The sequence below is a fragment of the Helicoverpa armigera genome, chromosome 17 (genome assembly GCF_030705265.1).
Source record: "Helicoverpa armigera isolate CAAS_96S chromosome 17, ASM3070526v1, whole genome shotgun sequence".
NCBI lineage: Eukaryota > Metazoa > Arthropoda > Insecta > Lepidoptera > Noctuidae > Helicoverpa > Helicoverpa armigera.
Window position 1 is genome coordinate 9,919,857 of NC_087136.1, and position 13,742 is coordinate 9,933,598.

At 36.7% G+C, this 13,742-nt stretch overlaps 3 protein-coding genes across 3 annotated transcripts; 2 read left to right on the forward strand and 1 right to left on the reverse strand.

Annotated features, from left to right (window-relative positions):
• Window positions 1-10: 10 nt before the first annotated feature.
• Xpd (Xeroderma pigmentosum D) lies at window positions 11-8,352 on the forward strand. Its single transcript, XM_064039004.1, has 19 exons — window positions 11-163; window positions 259-358; window positions 676-773; window positions 1,088-1,244; window positions 1,639-1,741; window positions 2,248-2,378; window positions 2,811-3,031; window positions 3,399-3,532; window positions 3,989-4,105; window positions 4,397-4,637; window positions 4,909-4,976; window positions 5,177-5,280; window positions 5,706-5,804; window positions 6,181-6,268; window positions 6,448-6,539; window positions 6,722-6,898; window positions 7,207-7,277; window positions 7,537-7,675; window positions 8,001-8,352. The coding sequence occupies exons 1-19, from the start codon at window positions 159-161 to the stop codon at window positions 8,136-8,138; spliced, it is 2,283 nt and encodes a 760-aa protein (XP_063895074.1). The 5' UTR covers window positions 11-158; the 3' UTR covers window positions 8,139-8,352.
• A 117-nt stretch (window positions 8,353-8,469) lies between these two features.
• LOC110378857 (m7GpppN-mRNA hydrolase) lies at window positions 8,470-11,359 on the reverse strand. Its single transcript, XM_021338268.3, has 4 exons — window positions 11,121-11,359; window positions 10,315-10,477; window positions 9,691-9,909; window positions 8,470-9,405 (listed from the first exon to the last, which is right to left on the reverse strand). The coding sequence occupies exons 1-4, from the start codon at window positions 11,192-11,194 to the stop codon at window positions 8,572-8,574; spliced, it is 1,290 nt and encodes a 429-aa protein (XP_021193943.3). The 5' UTR covers window positions 11,195-11,359; the 3' UTR covers window positions 8,470-8,571.
• An 86-nt stretch (window positions 11,360-11,445) lies between these two features.
• Window positions 11,446-12,835, forward strand: LOC110378858 (syntaxin-18). The gene is made up of 2 exons (XM_021338269.3): window positions 11,446-12,379; window positions 12,628-12,835. Exons 1-2 carry the CDS (start codon window positions 11,585-11,587, stop codon window positions 12,814-12,816), a joined length of 984 nt encoding a protein of 327 aa, XP_021193944.3. The 5' UTR covers window positions 11,446-11,584; the 3' UTR covers window positions 12,817-12,835.
• Window positions 12,836-13,742: the final 907 nt, after the last annotated feature.

The following is a 13,742-nucleotide window of genomic DNA, read 5'->3' on the forward strand; positions in this document are numbered from 1 at the left end:
TCGTAATTTCATTTCTGGACGCAACTGTCATCATTGCAGTTTTTTTTGCTTATAATTTTTCTGTCAAGTCAAAACTTCAAAAAGTTCGAAAGCCGATGCCGTTCGCGATTTGATAAATTTTGCAAATAAACAATAAAAAATAAGGTTTATTCTTCGTCATGAAGTACGTAAAGGCTCCTGCATAAAGTGCAATAACTACTGTATTGAAATAAAAGTGATAAATAAGTTTATATCTTGTGCTTTTGATATTGTTTACAGGCTTACAGTGGACGGTCTTCTTGTTTATTTCCCGTATGATTACATTTATCCGGAACAGTATGCTTATATGTTGGAATTAAAGAGAGCTCTCGACGCTAAAGTGAGTAATTATTCAAATAAAATTATTATTCTTCGTTCAAATCATTCATATGGATAAACTTCTATGAGTATTTATGGAAACCAAATGTGACTGTATATATGGTCTCTATGATGTCCAGGGCTATTAATGGTACATGAAACTGTATTTAAAGAATTATCGACTGCTTTGTTAAGAGTTTTCACTCAATAATTCGAAGTACAATCATCCCAATAGTATTTGAGGTTAAGTACTGACTATAAACAACAAACAAGACTAAACAGGTTCATAAGCATGAAGGTTGAAGTAAGGTGCAATTTATGACTTTTATGATATTACAGGGCCATGGACTCCTGGAGATGCCTTCTGGAACTGGAAAAACAATCTCGCTTCTGTCTTTGATTGTTGCGTACATGATACAAAACCCTCACCATGTCAGGTAAGATAAACATTGTTGTTTACAAGACTTACATGTTATCTCTATTGCACAAAAACACAACTTTTCTAGACAGCAAAGATTAAAACAAAACATCTTGATTCTTCATTATTTTAATTTTTATGGGGTATGGATATGACTGAAAAAGCAGTTTAACTACAATAAAAATTATTATAACTGCCCCTTGCCTAAGGAGCTATTAAATCAAAAGTGTAAATTTAAATTAAGGAGAACATAATATATAAAAAAAAAAAATTGTAAAAATCTCAATTACATATTTCATTTCAAAATATCTAAAGTTACCATGAATATTTCAGAAAACTCATCTACTGTTCTCGTACGGTGCCAGAAATAGAGAAGGTTCTGGAAGAATTGAAGAATCTGTTCAAGTACTATGAGAAGTCTCAGGAAGAGAAACCAAGTCTCACCGGTGTGGTGCTGACTTCCAGAAAGAATCTCTGTATACACCCTGATGTGAGTGCTGCCTATTGGAGATTATATTTTCGTTTCATTCATCATTTTTTCCTTTACTATATGTTTCTGTTGGATGTATGTTTTGCATCCCCTACTGGGACTATTGTATTGGGATTTTAACACAAAATGTATGCCTACAAAAATTCTATGATAAAGTTAAGTTGTAAAAAAGTTATTGATATGATGGATAACCTAGCATTGTGGCATTTGCTGTCACACCATAGGTTAATCCTACCAATACACTTAATTTATGGAGAAAATTCATTTTTATAAATTAGGCTTAGCATAAGCAATTTTTCACATCAATTATATTCCATTCAGATAGCATTCCCACAAACTGCTCCTTTCAGTGATTCCTGGTGCTTACAGTTTACCAAACTTGTTTTCTCCACAGGTGTCCAGAGAGAGAGAAGGCAAACTAGTGGATGGGAAATGCCACTCTTTAACAGCCAGCTACATTAGAGACAGACATGAAACAGATACATCTGTGCCTATTTGTAAGTTTTGACCCAGCTATTAAGAACAAAGTTTACCAACAGTAGTGTAGATGTTACTTTTCCTAAAACATCAGTTTACTATGAACTTAAGCATTCTAATTTCAAAGTAAACAGTTGTTTCAAGAAAAACGAATAATATTAGTGAAACTCAGCATTTCTGTTAAAATGAATCAAACCAAATGAAGACTACTGTTCTATGAGCTATTTCTGCCTTAAATTAGATTTGACTAATATTATACCTAATTTAACCCCTCGTATGCCGGTGCGTACATATACGCGAGACATAATTGATTTTCTATTTTTCTCTAATTAGCGGCATTCAAGAGGTTAAAGGTAAACAGACTCAGAAGAGAGTATCCGAGAAGCTTGTGATATTTGTAATATTGGCCTCTTCTATCCACGGTTCTCGCAGAATATCTTGGCAAGCCTTCTCATGCGCAAAAAATATCAGTTTTTAATGCAAATTTTTATGTGCTTTATTATACTTGGTTTGTGACTACTTCCAGGTCAGTTCTATGAAGGTTTCAACCGTGAAGGCAAAGAGTCTATGCTACCATACGGCGTTTACACAATAGACGATTTAAAACAATATGGCGCCGACCGGAATTGGTGTCCATACTTCTTGTCCAGATTTGCTGTAAGTTGTAAAGCTTTTAGTGATTATCATTATGTTTCCAAAATACATATGTATTTCTAAAATAGTGACCCATAACCATAATTTGTTAGTAGTAGTACTCTCCCTATGTACTTCACTTATATAACTGTCTCCATTTACCCTTATGTTATCCCCCCATATTACTCCTTTATGTACTCCCCCCTGTATTTTCTTATGTACTTCCCCTACTATTCCCCGTTTGTGCTCCCTTATGTATCTAAATTTAGTTATTAAATATGTGAATTTTTTGCTATACCTCATGGGCAACAAACTTTTTAAGTTCGTTTTTTAGTTAGTTGAAACACAAATTAACAATTGATTAATAGTTTTTAGAATCAGTTGTTCCATTGACATAAAGCAGCAATATATCAAATGACAAATATCTTGTATAAAATTTTAAAACTTTCTCACCAGATCATCCATGCAGAAATCGTGGTATACTCTTACCATTATCTCTTAGACCCGAAGATAGCTGAAGTGGTCTCCAAAGAGTTGAACAAGGAGGCTGTGGTAGTGTTTGATGAAGCCCACAACATAGACAATGTGTGCATAGACTCGCTCAGTGTCAAGATCACAAGACGGACTATAGATAGGAGCACTTTGGCGTTACAGCAGTTAGAGAAAACTGTTGCTCAGTGAGTACATAATTGAATTATTAATTTAGTCCTTTTTCCTTATTTTTTCCACCATTATCTTCCTGCCCTTATTCCAATTTTATTCGGGCTTGACACAGATTGTTTTCTCTTACCTTATCTCTATATTCTTTCTAACTAGGTTGACTTGCACACAATCCATCCATCGTTTCTTTATTGTCTGTACCAGTAATTACTAACGTGTTTCTGGAGAGTTTGTTGCGCCACTTCTTCCCAGCAAAAACACATAGGAAGTGGTGAAGCGTGGGCGTTTTGGGGGCTGTCTTTTGTAAATTTCAGATGTTTAAAAAGTGCTGTTTTGCAGCCAAGTTTGAATAAACGGTTTTCGATTTTGATTTGTGTGTTATAGAATCCGCGAGGCAGACGCAGCTAGATTGACAGTGGAATACGAGCAGATGGTAGAAGGGCTACGCCTGGCCGCCGTGCAGAGAGAAACTGATGCTGTGCTCGGCAACCCGATACTGCCGGATGATGTGTTGAATGGTAAGCAATATATTGTACGAATATCTTTGTTTGTACGTTCAAGGCTGAACCAATTTGAAAAACTCTGTCACGATTGGGAAGCTATACTATCCCTGGCTAGGTGACATAGGCTATATTTATCTGGTACGGAAAGTAGTTCCCCCGTTTGTGGGTAATTTTTTTACATTCATAGAATTCAGAAACATTTGGAAATACGTTAGGTAGTACATAAGAGACTACATACATATAAAATGAGTGCATCAGTGAGTGTATAAAGGACTACATTTGGAAGTACATAGAGTGAGTAGATGAGGGTATAATAAAGCATTTAATGCTTTTTGATTGGAAGTGGGGTTTTTTGACCTCATGTTTAAGTAAAATTCGTCGTTACTTGTTTGTGAAAGAAGATAAAAAATCTTAAGAACATTAAAAAAAAACGGAATAATTACTATTTTCATTATTGATTTATGTTTACAGAGGTTGTCCCAGGAAACATAAGGAATGCAGAACACTTTCTCAGTTTCTTGAAGAGGTTTATAGAATACATTAAAACTAGGCTAAGGATACAACATGTTGTACAGGAATCTCCCGCAGGTAAGTTCCTATAATTTATTTAAAAGAAAAATATTCCCTATGAGTGCTTATATCATAATTATTACAGACACCACATTTGTTTTTTGCAAAAACTGTAAAGTGGCCTCCAAGTATGTTATTTGTCCATATTATTCAACCCACTGTCACGATCTGTCTGTAGCTGTTAGTCGTAGTAAAACGGACTTTAATTTTGTCAGCGAACTTGGGCCTAAAACGGGAAAATCAATTTAGATGCTGTTTATTTCATTATAAAAGCACTTCATTAAGTCTTTAAAACCGTCTAATTTTCAGGTTTCCTAAAAGACGTACAATCCCGAGTGTGCATAGAGCGGAAACCATTACGCTTTTGCGCCAGTCGTCTCACCTCTCTTATGAAGACGTTGGAAATCCCCGACCCGTCTAATTTCGCATCATTAACTCTTATAACGCACTTGGCAACACTGGTGTCTACTTACACTAAGGGCTTCACGATTATAATAGAGCCTTTTGATGATAAAACTCCGACTGTTTCGAATCCGATTTTGCATTTTTCGTGAGTATACTTTTGTTGATTTTGGCTTTGAATAAGAATATGTTTCAAAGTGTTGATATGCTGTACTTATTACAAAACGTGGTTCTTAAAAAGTACCAGCTTTAGTACAAGGTATAAACCATCGTCTCGAAATACTTTTGCAGTCGCTAGTTTTATAATAACGTTGTGTTTGTTATGCAAGCATTACTTTATTTTATGTAATAATAATAAGATCACATAGTATTTAAAAAAAATATAGTGATACAGGTTATAAATAAACATTATTTTTCAGATGCATGGACTCTTCAATAGCCATGCGACCAGTATTTGCTAGGTTTCAATCTGTGATCATTACTTCAGGTTAGTTTTTAACTGAAAAAATATTAAGACTGGGTTGTATCATTTAACTATAACGATAACCAAACAATAACCAGCTATCGTCAATTTGACGCCCATACAAATAATCAGCTGGTTAAGTACCTATTGGTTAATGTAAATGGTGCAACTCAACCTAAGATTTTCATATCTGATTGATGTTACTAACAAATACTTCCTTGCAGGAACTTTATCGCCTTTAGACATGTACCCAAAGATATTAGACTTCAACCCTGTGGTGATGAGTTCATTCACCATGACGTTAGCTAGACCCTGTATATTGCCTATGGTAAGTCTAACTATAAAAAATTGTTGAACCTCTAAAAATAACCACTCTTTAATTGAGTCGTTATGTGTTAGTATCATTTGTTGGTGTGGTCCCAAATGTTGGGGTCGGCTTCCAGTCTAACCGGATGCATCTGAGAACTAGTGTTTTACGAGTAGCGAGTGCCTCTCTGACCTCCTCAACTCGGTTAAGCAATACCAAATACCTCTTGTAAGACTGGTTAGCCCATATTACCATCACAGTTAATTCAAAATTAATTGTAATCGATTTTATAAGTTAACCTGTAATTTTGAGCAATATCCAAAATATCGATAGATTTGCAACACTATGATTCCAGAATATCGACATTACTTGAGATGAAACTAAACTTGTAGTCTTATTTTTCCGTATATTTTGTGTAGCTCTGTCATAACTAAGTTTGATTACAGATAGTGTCAAAAGGCAGCGATCAAGTAGCTATATCGTCTAAGTACGAGACACGAGAAGATGTAGCCGTTATTAGGAATTATGGACAGTTACTTGTTGAGGTAAGGTACAGAATTATGTAAAAAATATAATAAAAAAGCCTAGCTCTTGTTCACAATTGCCTGCCACAATAAATGTTAAATATTGAGAAAGGGGTGAAATCTTAATCGATTTAAATCGCATTCGAATATAACGGAGATGAATAATATTGTCTAATATGACGAAGAGAAAAATTTATCGATGTTTGTTCAAGAAATTCGGTTCAAGAAATTCGGAAAAAGGATGTGGATGAAGCTACGAGAAAGCTAGTGATTAATGAGGATAGGCAAGGTCATAATCGACTTAAATCGAATTCAAATAAGATATATCTATAAATATTGAGATAGATAAATATTATGTATCTCCATAAATAATATAAAATGTGTGTTATTATTGCAGATTTCAGCGTCTGTACCGGACGGCGTGGTTTGTTTCTTCACATCCTATTTGTATTTAGAGAGTGTCGTCGGTGCCTGGTATGATCAAGGTAACATATGAAATTGTATTCTGTATAGCCTTTTCCCAACTATAGTCTGTTTTTTTCGTTGGACTAATATTTGTTAAGACCTAAAGTCAAACTCCAAAATGCTTAATTTAGCCATGAGCTCTTCTGCAAGTTATAAAAATACTTATATTTCTTCTATTTTAAAATAATAAAAATTGCAGGTGTGGTGGCGAGCTTGCAGCGACACAAACTGTTGTTTATCGAAACTCAAGACTCCGCTGAAACTAGCTTCGCGCTTATTAATTACATAAAGGTAAGTTTTCTTATATCTCGAGTAGTAAACGCGGGGCCTGTTTCATAATGAATGCCTCTTAAGGTTCCAAAAAAAGTTCCTGCGAATTAACGACAAAACATTGTCGTTCGGTAATATAGAACATTTAGAAACTATGTAAAATGTATGTATATATGTATGCCTATAATTTATACCAACTCCAGGCATGTGAAAGCGGCCGCGGCGCCGTACTGCTATCAGTGGCTCGTGGCAAGGTGTCGGAAGGCGTGGACTTCGACCATCATCTCGGCAGAGCTGTGCTCATGTTCGGCATACCCTATGTCTTCACTCAAAGCAGGATACTTAAAGCCAGACTGGACTATCTCAGGGACCAGTTTCAGGTAACACTTCTTCAAGTTAAGAGACAAAATAGTCTTTAGGATAAAGGTATAAGGTTTATTTTCTCTCCAAGCTGATTTTTTAGTCGTGTAACCTACACAATTTATGACTCAGTTAGTGCCCGGAAATTGATGGGTAGGTAGTTCCCTCAAGACGTGTCTTGAGCGTGACTTTGTTATAAAAAATATATATTCTACCATGAAGGAATGCATGTATTCAGGTACAAGTAATGGTGACATCACAATCAAAATTCGAGGATTTGTTATCGCGCACACAATATATTCAATACGCATCACAATACTTGTTACAGATACGTGAGAATGACTTCCTGACATTCGATGCGATGCGTCACGCTGCGCAGTGCGTTGGCCGAGTATTGCGGTAAGTTTATCTATAATTTCAACTTTGTGAATACGTTCATTTGCAATTAAATAATTAAGCGAAATTGAACACTTTGTTTCATATTATATACTTTGTACTTTCAATTTTATTACAAAAACGCATTTCTAAAGGACTCCTATAAATATGTTAATAATTATTTATATTTTTACAATACATCTGCCTAGCCTTTTCAACTTGTTCACCATCGACAATTTACAATCTTCGTTTATTTAAAAGTCTGTTTGTTATTAACTTCCAGTGGTAAGACCGACTACGGTATAATGATATTCGCGGACAAGCGGTTCAGCCGCGCGGACAAGCGGACCAAGCTGCCGCGATGGATACAGGAACACTTGAAGGACTCGCTCTGTAACCTCAGCACTGAGGAGGCTGTGCAGGTACATAAATAAATTAAATAATTTATTCATATTTGAGGTTTTTTTTAGTTTCACTGTTCGGAACGTAGATCAAAGAGAAAGCTTCTACGACATGCAACATGCTTGTTGAGAAAATAATTGTGAACCGTTTAGAATTCCATTGATTTCTGGACCTTAAAACTATCGTCTTCTATTGTATAGGCTAATCTTCGTCAAACTTCATATTACCCAACGAATAATTTTGAAAATAAAATTAAGGTTCCAAAACATCATCCAAACTGCAACCCCGTATTATTCGAACAATCTTGTAACCCAGCCAAATGTTTAATGTCTCTTTCATTCCCAGATCTGCAAACGCTGGCTCCGTCAAATGGCGCAGCCGTTTACACGAGAGGATCAACTGGGAGTCTCTCTGCTCACCTTACAGCAGTTACAATCTCAAGAACAACAGGACAAGATAGAGAAACAAGTCATACAGAAGTGAAGAGATCATATCTATGAGATATACAGGAGGTTTTGAAGAAAATAAGTTTGGAAAATGGAGTCATGTTGAAATGTGGACTCTTGCAGTATTGTTACAAAGTTCTCTTCCATCAAACATGCTTAGAGCAACATGAGGATATATGAAAGCTCATCTGGCTAGCTTTTCTCAAGTTGAACTTGGGACAACAAAAATTGTAAGGCCAGACCAGATAATACAGTCCTGAATGTTTTATAACTCTGTAAATATTTTTTTCATGTATTCAGAAATAAATTGTATTTTTGAATTTGATCTCTTTTATTGAAGTTAGTTAGTTTCCAATAAAACAACAATATAAATCTGCTTTGTAACTTTAATTACAAAATAAAGTCAAAAATATCGAAGTAGGAAGTCAACGTGATCTACGAATTAGAGCCAAAATAACGTCTCCTTACGCTCAAGTAAGGCAATCCAGTATGGCACGTCTGTCAAACTTGAAGTTCGCCCACGACGGAGCCACGAAGTTAAAGAACACATTATCATCAGGATACTCGTTCTTAGTGTTATTATTATCCTGTACTGGAGAAAAGCTGTTGTTCGCCTGAGTATTCTGTGGTGTAAACAACTGTCGCTTAGCAACCTTCCTGTCCTTTCTAGAACTATTTTGATTTGGAGTATTCTTGGCCCCACTGCCGTGACTGTTTCCATGGCTATTTCCGTGGCTGTTTCCATGGCTGTTACTGTGGCTATGGCCATGGCCATTACCTTGACCATTCCCATGTCCATTCGTATGACCATTGCCATGCCCATTCCCATTGGAATTACCATGATTCTTAAATGGTTTAGGTGCAGTGATATTCAGCTGTTGATATTCTTGTATTTCGTTCTGCAGACCCTGAGAGATGCCTTTGCCTTTAGTCTTGTTTGTAGAAGACGATTCAATGTCTCCCATAGACTTGTGGCGCGTTCTTCGAGTGTTAGTGAACACTTTGGAGTTTCTCTCTGCTACCCAGCGTCTCATGCGTTTCACAAACGGCAGCACCATGAAGAAAGCGTTAGGACTTACGCCCATCTTAAGCTTAGGCGTCATGTCTTTCTTATTAGCGGGTAGATCGGCCAGTGGGAACCACTCGCAGGCCTTAATCTCATTTCTTGTTCTCGGCTGGAATTTGGTGTCTCTAGGAATGTAACCGATAATGTATAGGCGGACAATTTGTTCGTGAATTATAGCTTCTATGTAGTCATGCTTGTTTATCAGCTTACTGATGTCAAAGCCTGTTTCTTCAAGAACCTGGAACAAGAAAGTATATTCATAAGAAACATTTTATTAGGGGGTTGAATTTGCTAAAAATCTGTCTACTTTTACAACATATTTGAGCAGTGGAGTTACTTATTGTTCTGATTTTTATTTCCTTTGAAAGGGATCATTCTAAATAGCATAACTACTAACCATTTACTTATCAATCAAGCTGCATTGCATAGGCATTGGCGTCTAACTTTGACGAGTACAAATATTCCATTCCAATATACTATTGAACCATCGCTACAAATGAAAACAAAGACATAATTTACTCACCTCCCTGGCAGCACACTTCCACGGCTCCTCATCCTCATTCACCTTCCCTTTAGGGAAGCCCCAGGAGGCTTTGGTCCAATAAGACTGGACCAGCAACACGTGCGTGAGGTCTGTGTCCAACAAGATGGCGCCGTATGTAGGGACGGTCTGTTTGTATTCGCGCCAATTGTCTAGTACTGCGTCTAGACTGCTCACGTGCTCACGGAGTTGCGGGACGTGCTGGAAATAAAATAAAAGATTAATTATAGGACTTTGACACCAAACTTTTAAATAAAGTAAAGATCCATGCAAACCTTTCAGGATGACAGGATTGCCAGTCACCCAAACATACTGGCACAAAAGTTGGTGGAAAATTCTGGTAAACAAAGACTTAAGGGGAAGATGCCCCAAGATATATCCTAAGTATATATGTTTGCATCCTAAGTATAACACAGGTTCGTACAACATGTCCTTCTACCACACATCAAATATACTGTTAACTGTTGAAAAAAATGGGAATCTTTCAACTTCCACACACATTTTGTTTTTGAATCCTAAATCAGTGCATTGATAGCCAAGTTTTGAAGAAATGAATTACAGAACGCTACGTTAGTATTATTGTGATATAATTTTCAGAAAACTTACTTGAAAAATATGTGCCGCAAACTCTCTTATACCACAGGGGTTCAGCCTGGTGGTTTCATCAGTGCAGTAATAATCTAAATAGAACCAGTGCGCCAACTCTATTTGAAAACATATTCGCACCAAGTTCCCTCGGTCCTCTGGCGGTAAATTTATTATGAAGCGGCTGGAACAAATATACAAGTTTTCTTTTATTATATGGCAAAACTAAAAGAGAATACAAACTCTTTTAGTTTTGCCATACAATAAAAAAAAACCAGACACCAAACATGAAACCAGAGCTGCAGAGCGTAACATTATGACTTATTTTTTTTTTGGATTACAATAAATAGGTTGGATCGGGTTTCTTATAACAATAAATAGCACTGGTACCTTCCTAAAGTAAATAAACATATTGAGGTGTGCAAGAAGTTTAACATCGAATATTAACTTTACTTTTTAAAACAATTAAATCATCAGAAATCTTACTGTTTCTCGAAATGACCTCAATATTTTGCTGAACATTTATATAACTTTTCCAGTGCTATTGTAGTGTATATCTTGTAGTATCTGATTTATTTTGTACCGTGTTTGGTATGAGCGGGTGCAGATTTTTATAACGTCGAAAACTTCTTGCACTAGAAAGTTATACAGTTATGCTCATGCTTCCGGCTGCGGTACCCAATTTAAAGGCGGATGAATATTATCATATATCCTCCTTAACCGTATGTAAAATAGCCTCAATAACGTAAACAACTACCGATATATAGAGAATAAAAACAATATGTTAGTGTTATCAAAACAATTTGATCGTAAAAAATACAACCTACCTGCACAGGTCATCTAAAATATCAATAGGTATAGAATGTTCGCCTTGATGTCCATTACCAGCAGTTGACCCCATCTTAAATTATGTTATTTAGAGATTTTCTATCGTATTTTTTAGAAAAAAACAATGGAAAATTTTCTATTTTGCTGGTTTGCTTTTCTTTTGTATTGTTAAACCAATCCACAGATTGTGAAAACAAAAAATAAACCAAAAACAAGGAGTTCGTCGCGCTTCTAGATGATGTCTATGGCCGGCCATATCCGCAGAGCTGTTGAATATCCAAATGTATCCGAATATGATCCGAATTCGCAGCAAAATCGGAATGACAGAATCTGACTGTATGTCAGAAAGGTGTCAAATTGACATATTGATTGCAAAGAAATCAACAGCTGGGACGTGTAATTTTAGTGTTATTATACAATACAATTGATTTTCTCTTCAGTTCTGTGGTAACTCGACACTAAAATGGATATCACACCATTATTTAGGGCATACATAAAGACAGTCAAAACTCGGAACAAAGCTTTCGGCATTCAGAGCCCTACGAGCGATGATAAACAACGCATACTTCGAACCAAGCCAAAAACAGCTTTCATGATCACTGCGAAAGATATAACTTCGCAAATTACGAGATTACGAGACTTTTTGCTGGAGCATCGGGAGAAGTACTTGAGTTTCTATGATAATGTCGTGGAGGATGAAATGACTGATGCGGAAAGAGATCAGATAGACACAGGCGCGCAAAGGATAATAAATACGTGTTCCCACTTGCTGAAAGAGTTTAGGAATGACAACCGCAAGGTGAACGCTGCCCCTCAGATGAAGGAGTACATGGAAGCAGTGGCAGACCTGATAGATATGTATTTAAAGGCTGTATGTAAGATACACAGTGAGCTTAAAGCTTTACGGGTGAAACGAACTCTAGTCATGCGGAAACTTTCGCGTTTGGAGCTGCCTCAGACCAAGTCTAACATTCCAAACCCTTTTATTGTCAGCAAAGTTGCTGACAAGGATAATGACAAGCCTTTAGAGAAAGAAACTGAGGAGTTGGAGGAGACTGATAATGTAAAGAAGATGGATTTGTGTGAGAATGATGTGGCCGTGCTGGCTGACGAGGAGCTCAGTGCTGAGGAGCTACAGATGTTTGAGTCTGAGAATGTGCAGCTGCTCAATGAACTGAACAGCATGACAGAGGAGGTCAAAGCTATTGAGAGCAAAGTTCTCCACATTGCTGAGTTACAGGAAATATTTACTGAAAAGGTTAATAAATATGCTTTAAATTAACATGAACAATTAAACTCAATCTGGGGGCACAGCAGTGCAATGTTCTGAGCATACCAGGCAGTTTTTTTTTCACAATTTTGATCTTAATCTTCTTCAATTGCTTCAGAACTGAACAAAATACTTTTTAAAATGGAAAGATTGCTTAGACTTGGCATTTTTAGCATGCCTGTTTTTGGTGATCTCTATTTACATAAAGTAACTAATACACTGTGTTGTTTTTACAGGTTTTACAACAAGAGCAAGACATAGACAGGATAGCAAACACAGTGGTTGGTTCCACAGAAAACGTTAAGGATGCCAATGAACAAATAAAGCAGGCTATTCAACGGAATGCAGGACTTAGAGTTTATGTGCTTTTCTTCTTACTGGTCATGTCATTCAGTCTCTTATTCTTAGACTGGTATAATGATTAAATGTTGTGTATAAGAATCATTTGTTGTTGTTTCGTTTCCCTCAAGAACAACCATATTCTTGGTCTAGTTCTCGCGTCGTGGACCGAACTAGCTATGTTGGTTTTAGCAACCTTCAAAAGGCCGCCCGGAGCCTGGAAGTTGATGATTGACACACCCATGCATTGGAGAGCACGTTAACGTTGGTCCTACGCCTGACCAGTCCAGTCGTGACGGATTGGACTATGAGTGTGAAAGAATAGGGTTTGCACCTCTGTGCGCAAATGTTGTACACCATAATATGTCATGCGCAGCTGGCTGATCTATTTACATGGGAACAGCCATGGTCGATTGATGTTTACTTTAGGCTGTATATTTTAATTCTTTGGTCGTAACATGGGCATCAAAAAAACCCTCAAGGTAAATCGTTCAGAAATATAAGCTGAGGAAAACAACTAGCTTTCTAAATTGTTGGTTGTGAACTTGATTAATAAAGCATTAACACCAATAAATAGTGATAATATCTGATATACACCTCAGTACATTATTTTAGAATAATTTTAGATCAAATTATCGAAACAAACTCCTCATACGCAATTCTAAGGCGGCCAACCGTCCCGCATTCTGCGGGACCGTCCCGCAATGCTTGACGAAATCCCGTTTTGAAATTATTAGTAAAATAGTCCCGCAAAACGTTGTATGCGTCCCGCATGTCCCGCATCCCTATTTTTCTACCACGCTTCTACACAACACCCACCTGCGCGCACGCTCAACACTGCAGGAACACAGATTACCTATACCTCTAATATAATCTCGTTCTCTTTATTTCTACTGAACTCGTGAGGCCTAATGATTTTGAAAAGAAGACATTAGTGCACGCTGTGACACGATATTGATAGGTTAAATTATAGCTTTTTGCTTGTTATCAGTTCCGTCCGATCATTTTTCAA

Coding starts and splice junctions, on each gene's coding strand:
- Xpd (XM_064039004.1), top strand. Junction 5,281..5,705: donor GACCCTGTATATTGCCTATG/GTAAGTCTAACT, acceptor GTTTGATTACAG/ATAGTGTCAAAAGGCAGCGA. Junction 7,278..7,536: donor TGCGTTGGCCGAGTATTGCG/GTAAGTTTATCT, acceptor ATTAACTTCCAG/TGGTAAGACCGACTACGGTA.
- LOC110378857 (XM_021338268.3), bottom strand. CDS start 11,194: ATGGGGTCAACTGCTGGTAATGGACATCAAGGCGAACATTCTATACCT. Junction 10,478..11,120: donor ATTTTAGATGACCTGTGCAG/GTAGGTTGTATT, acceptor TATTTGTTCCAG/CCGCTTCATAATAAATTTAC. Junction 9,910..10,314: donor TTGCGGCACATATTTTTCAA/GTAAGTTTTCTG, acceptor TTTTATTTCCAG/CACGTCCCGCAACTCCGTGA.
- LOC110378858 (XM_021338269.3), top strand. CDS start 11,585: ATGGATATCACACCATTATTTAGGGCATACATAAAGACAGTCAAAACT. Junction 12,380..12,627: donor AGGAAATATTTACTGAAAAG/GTTAATAAATAT, acceptor TTGTTTTTACAG/GTTTTACAACAAGAGCAAGA.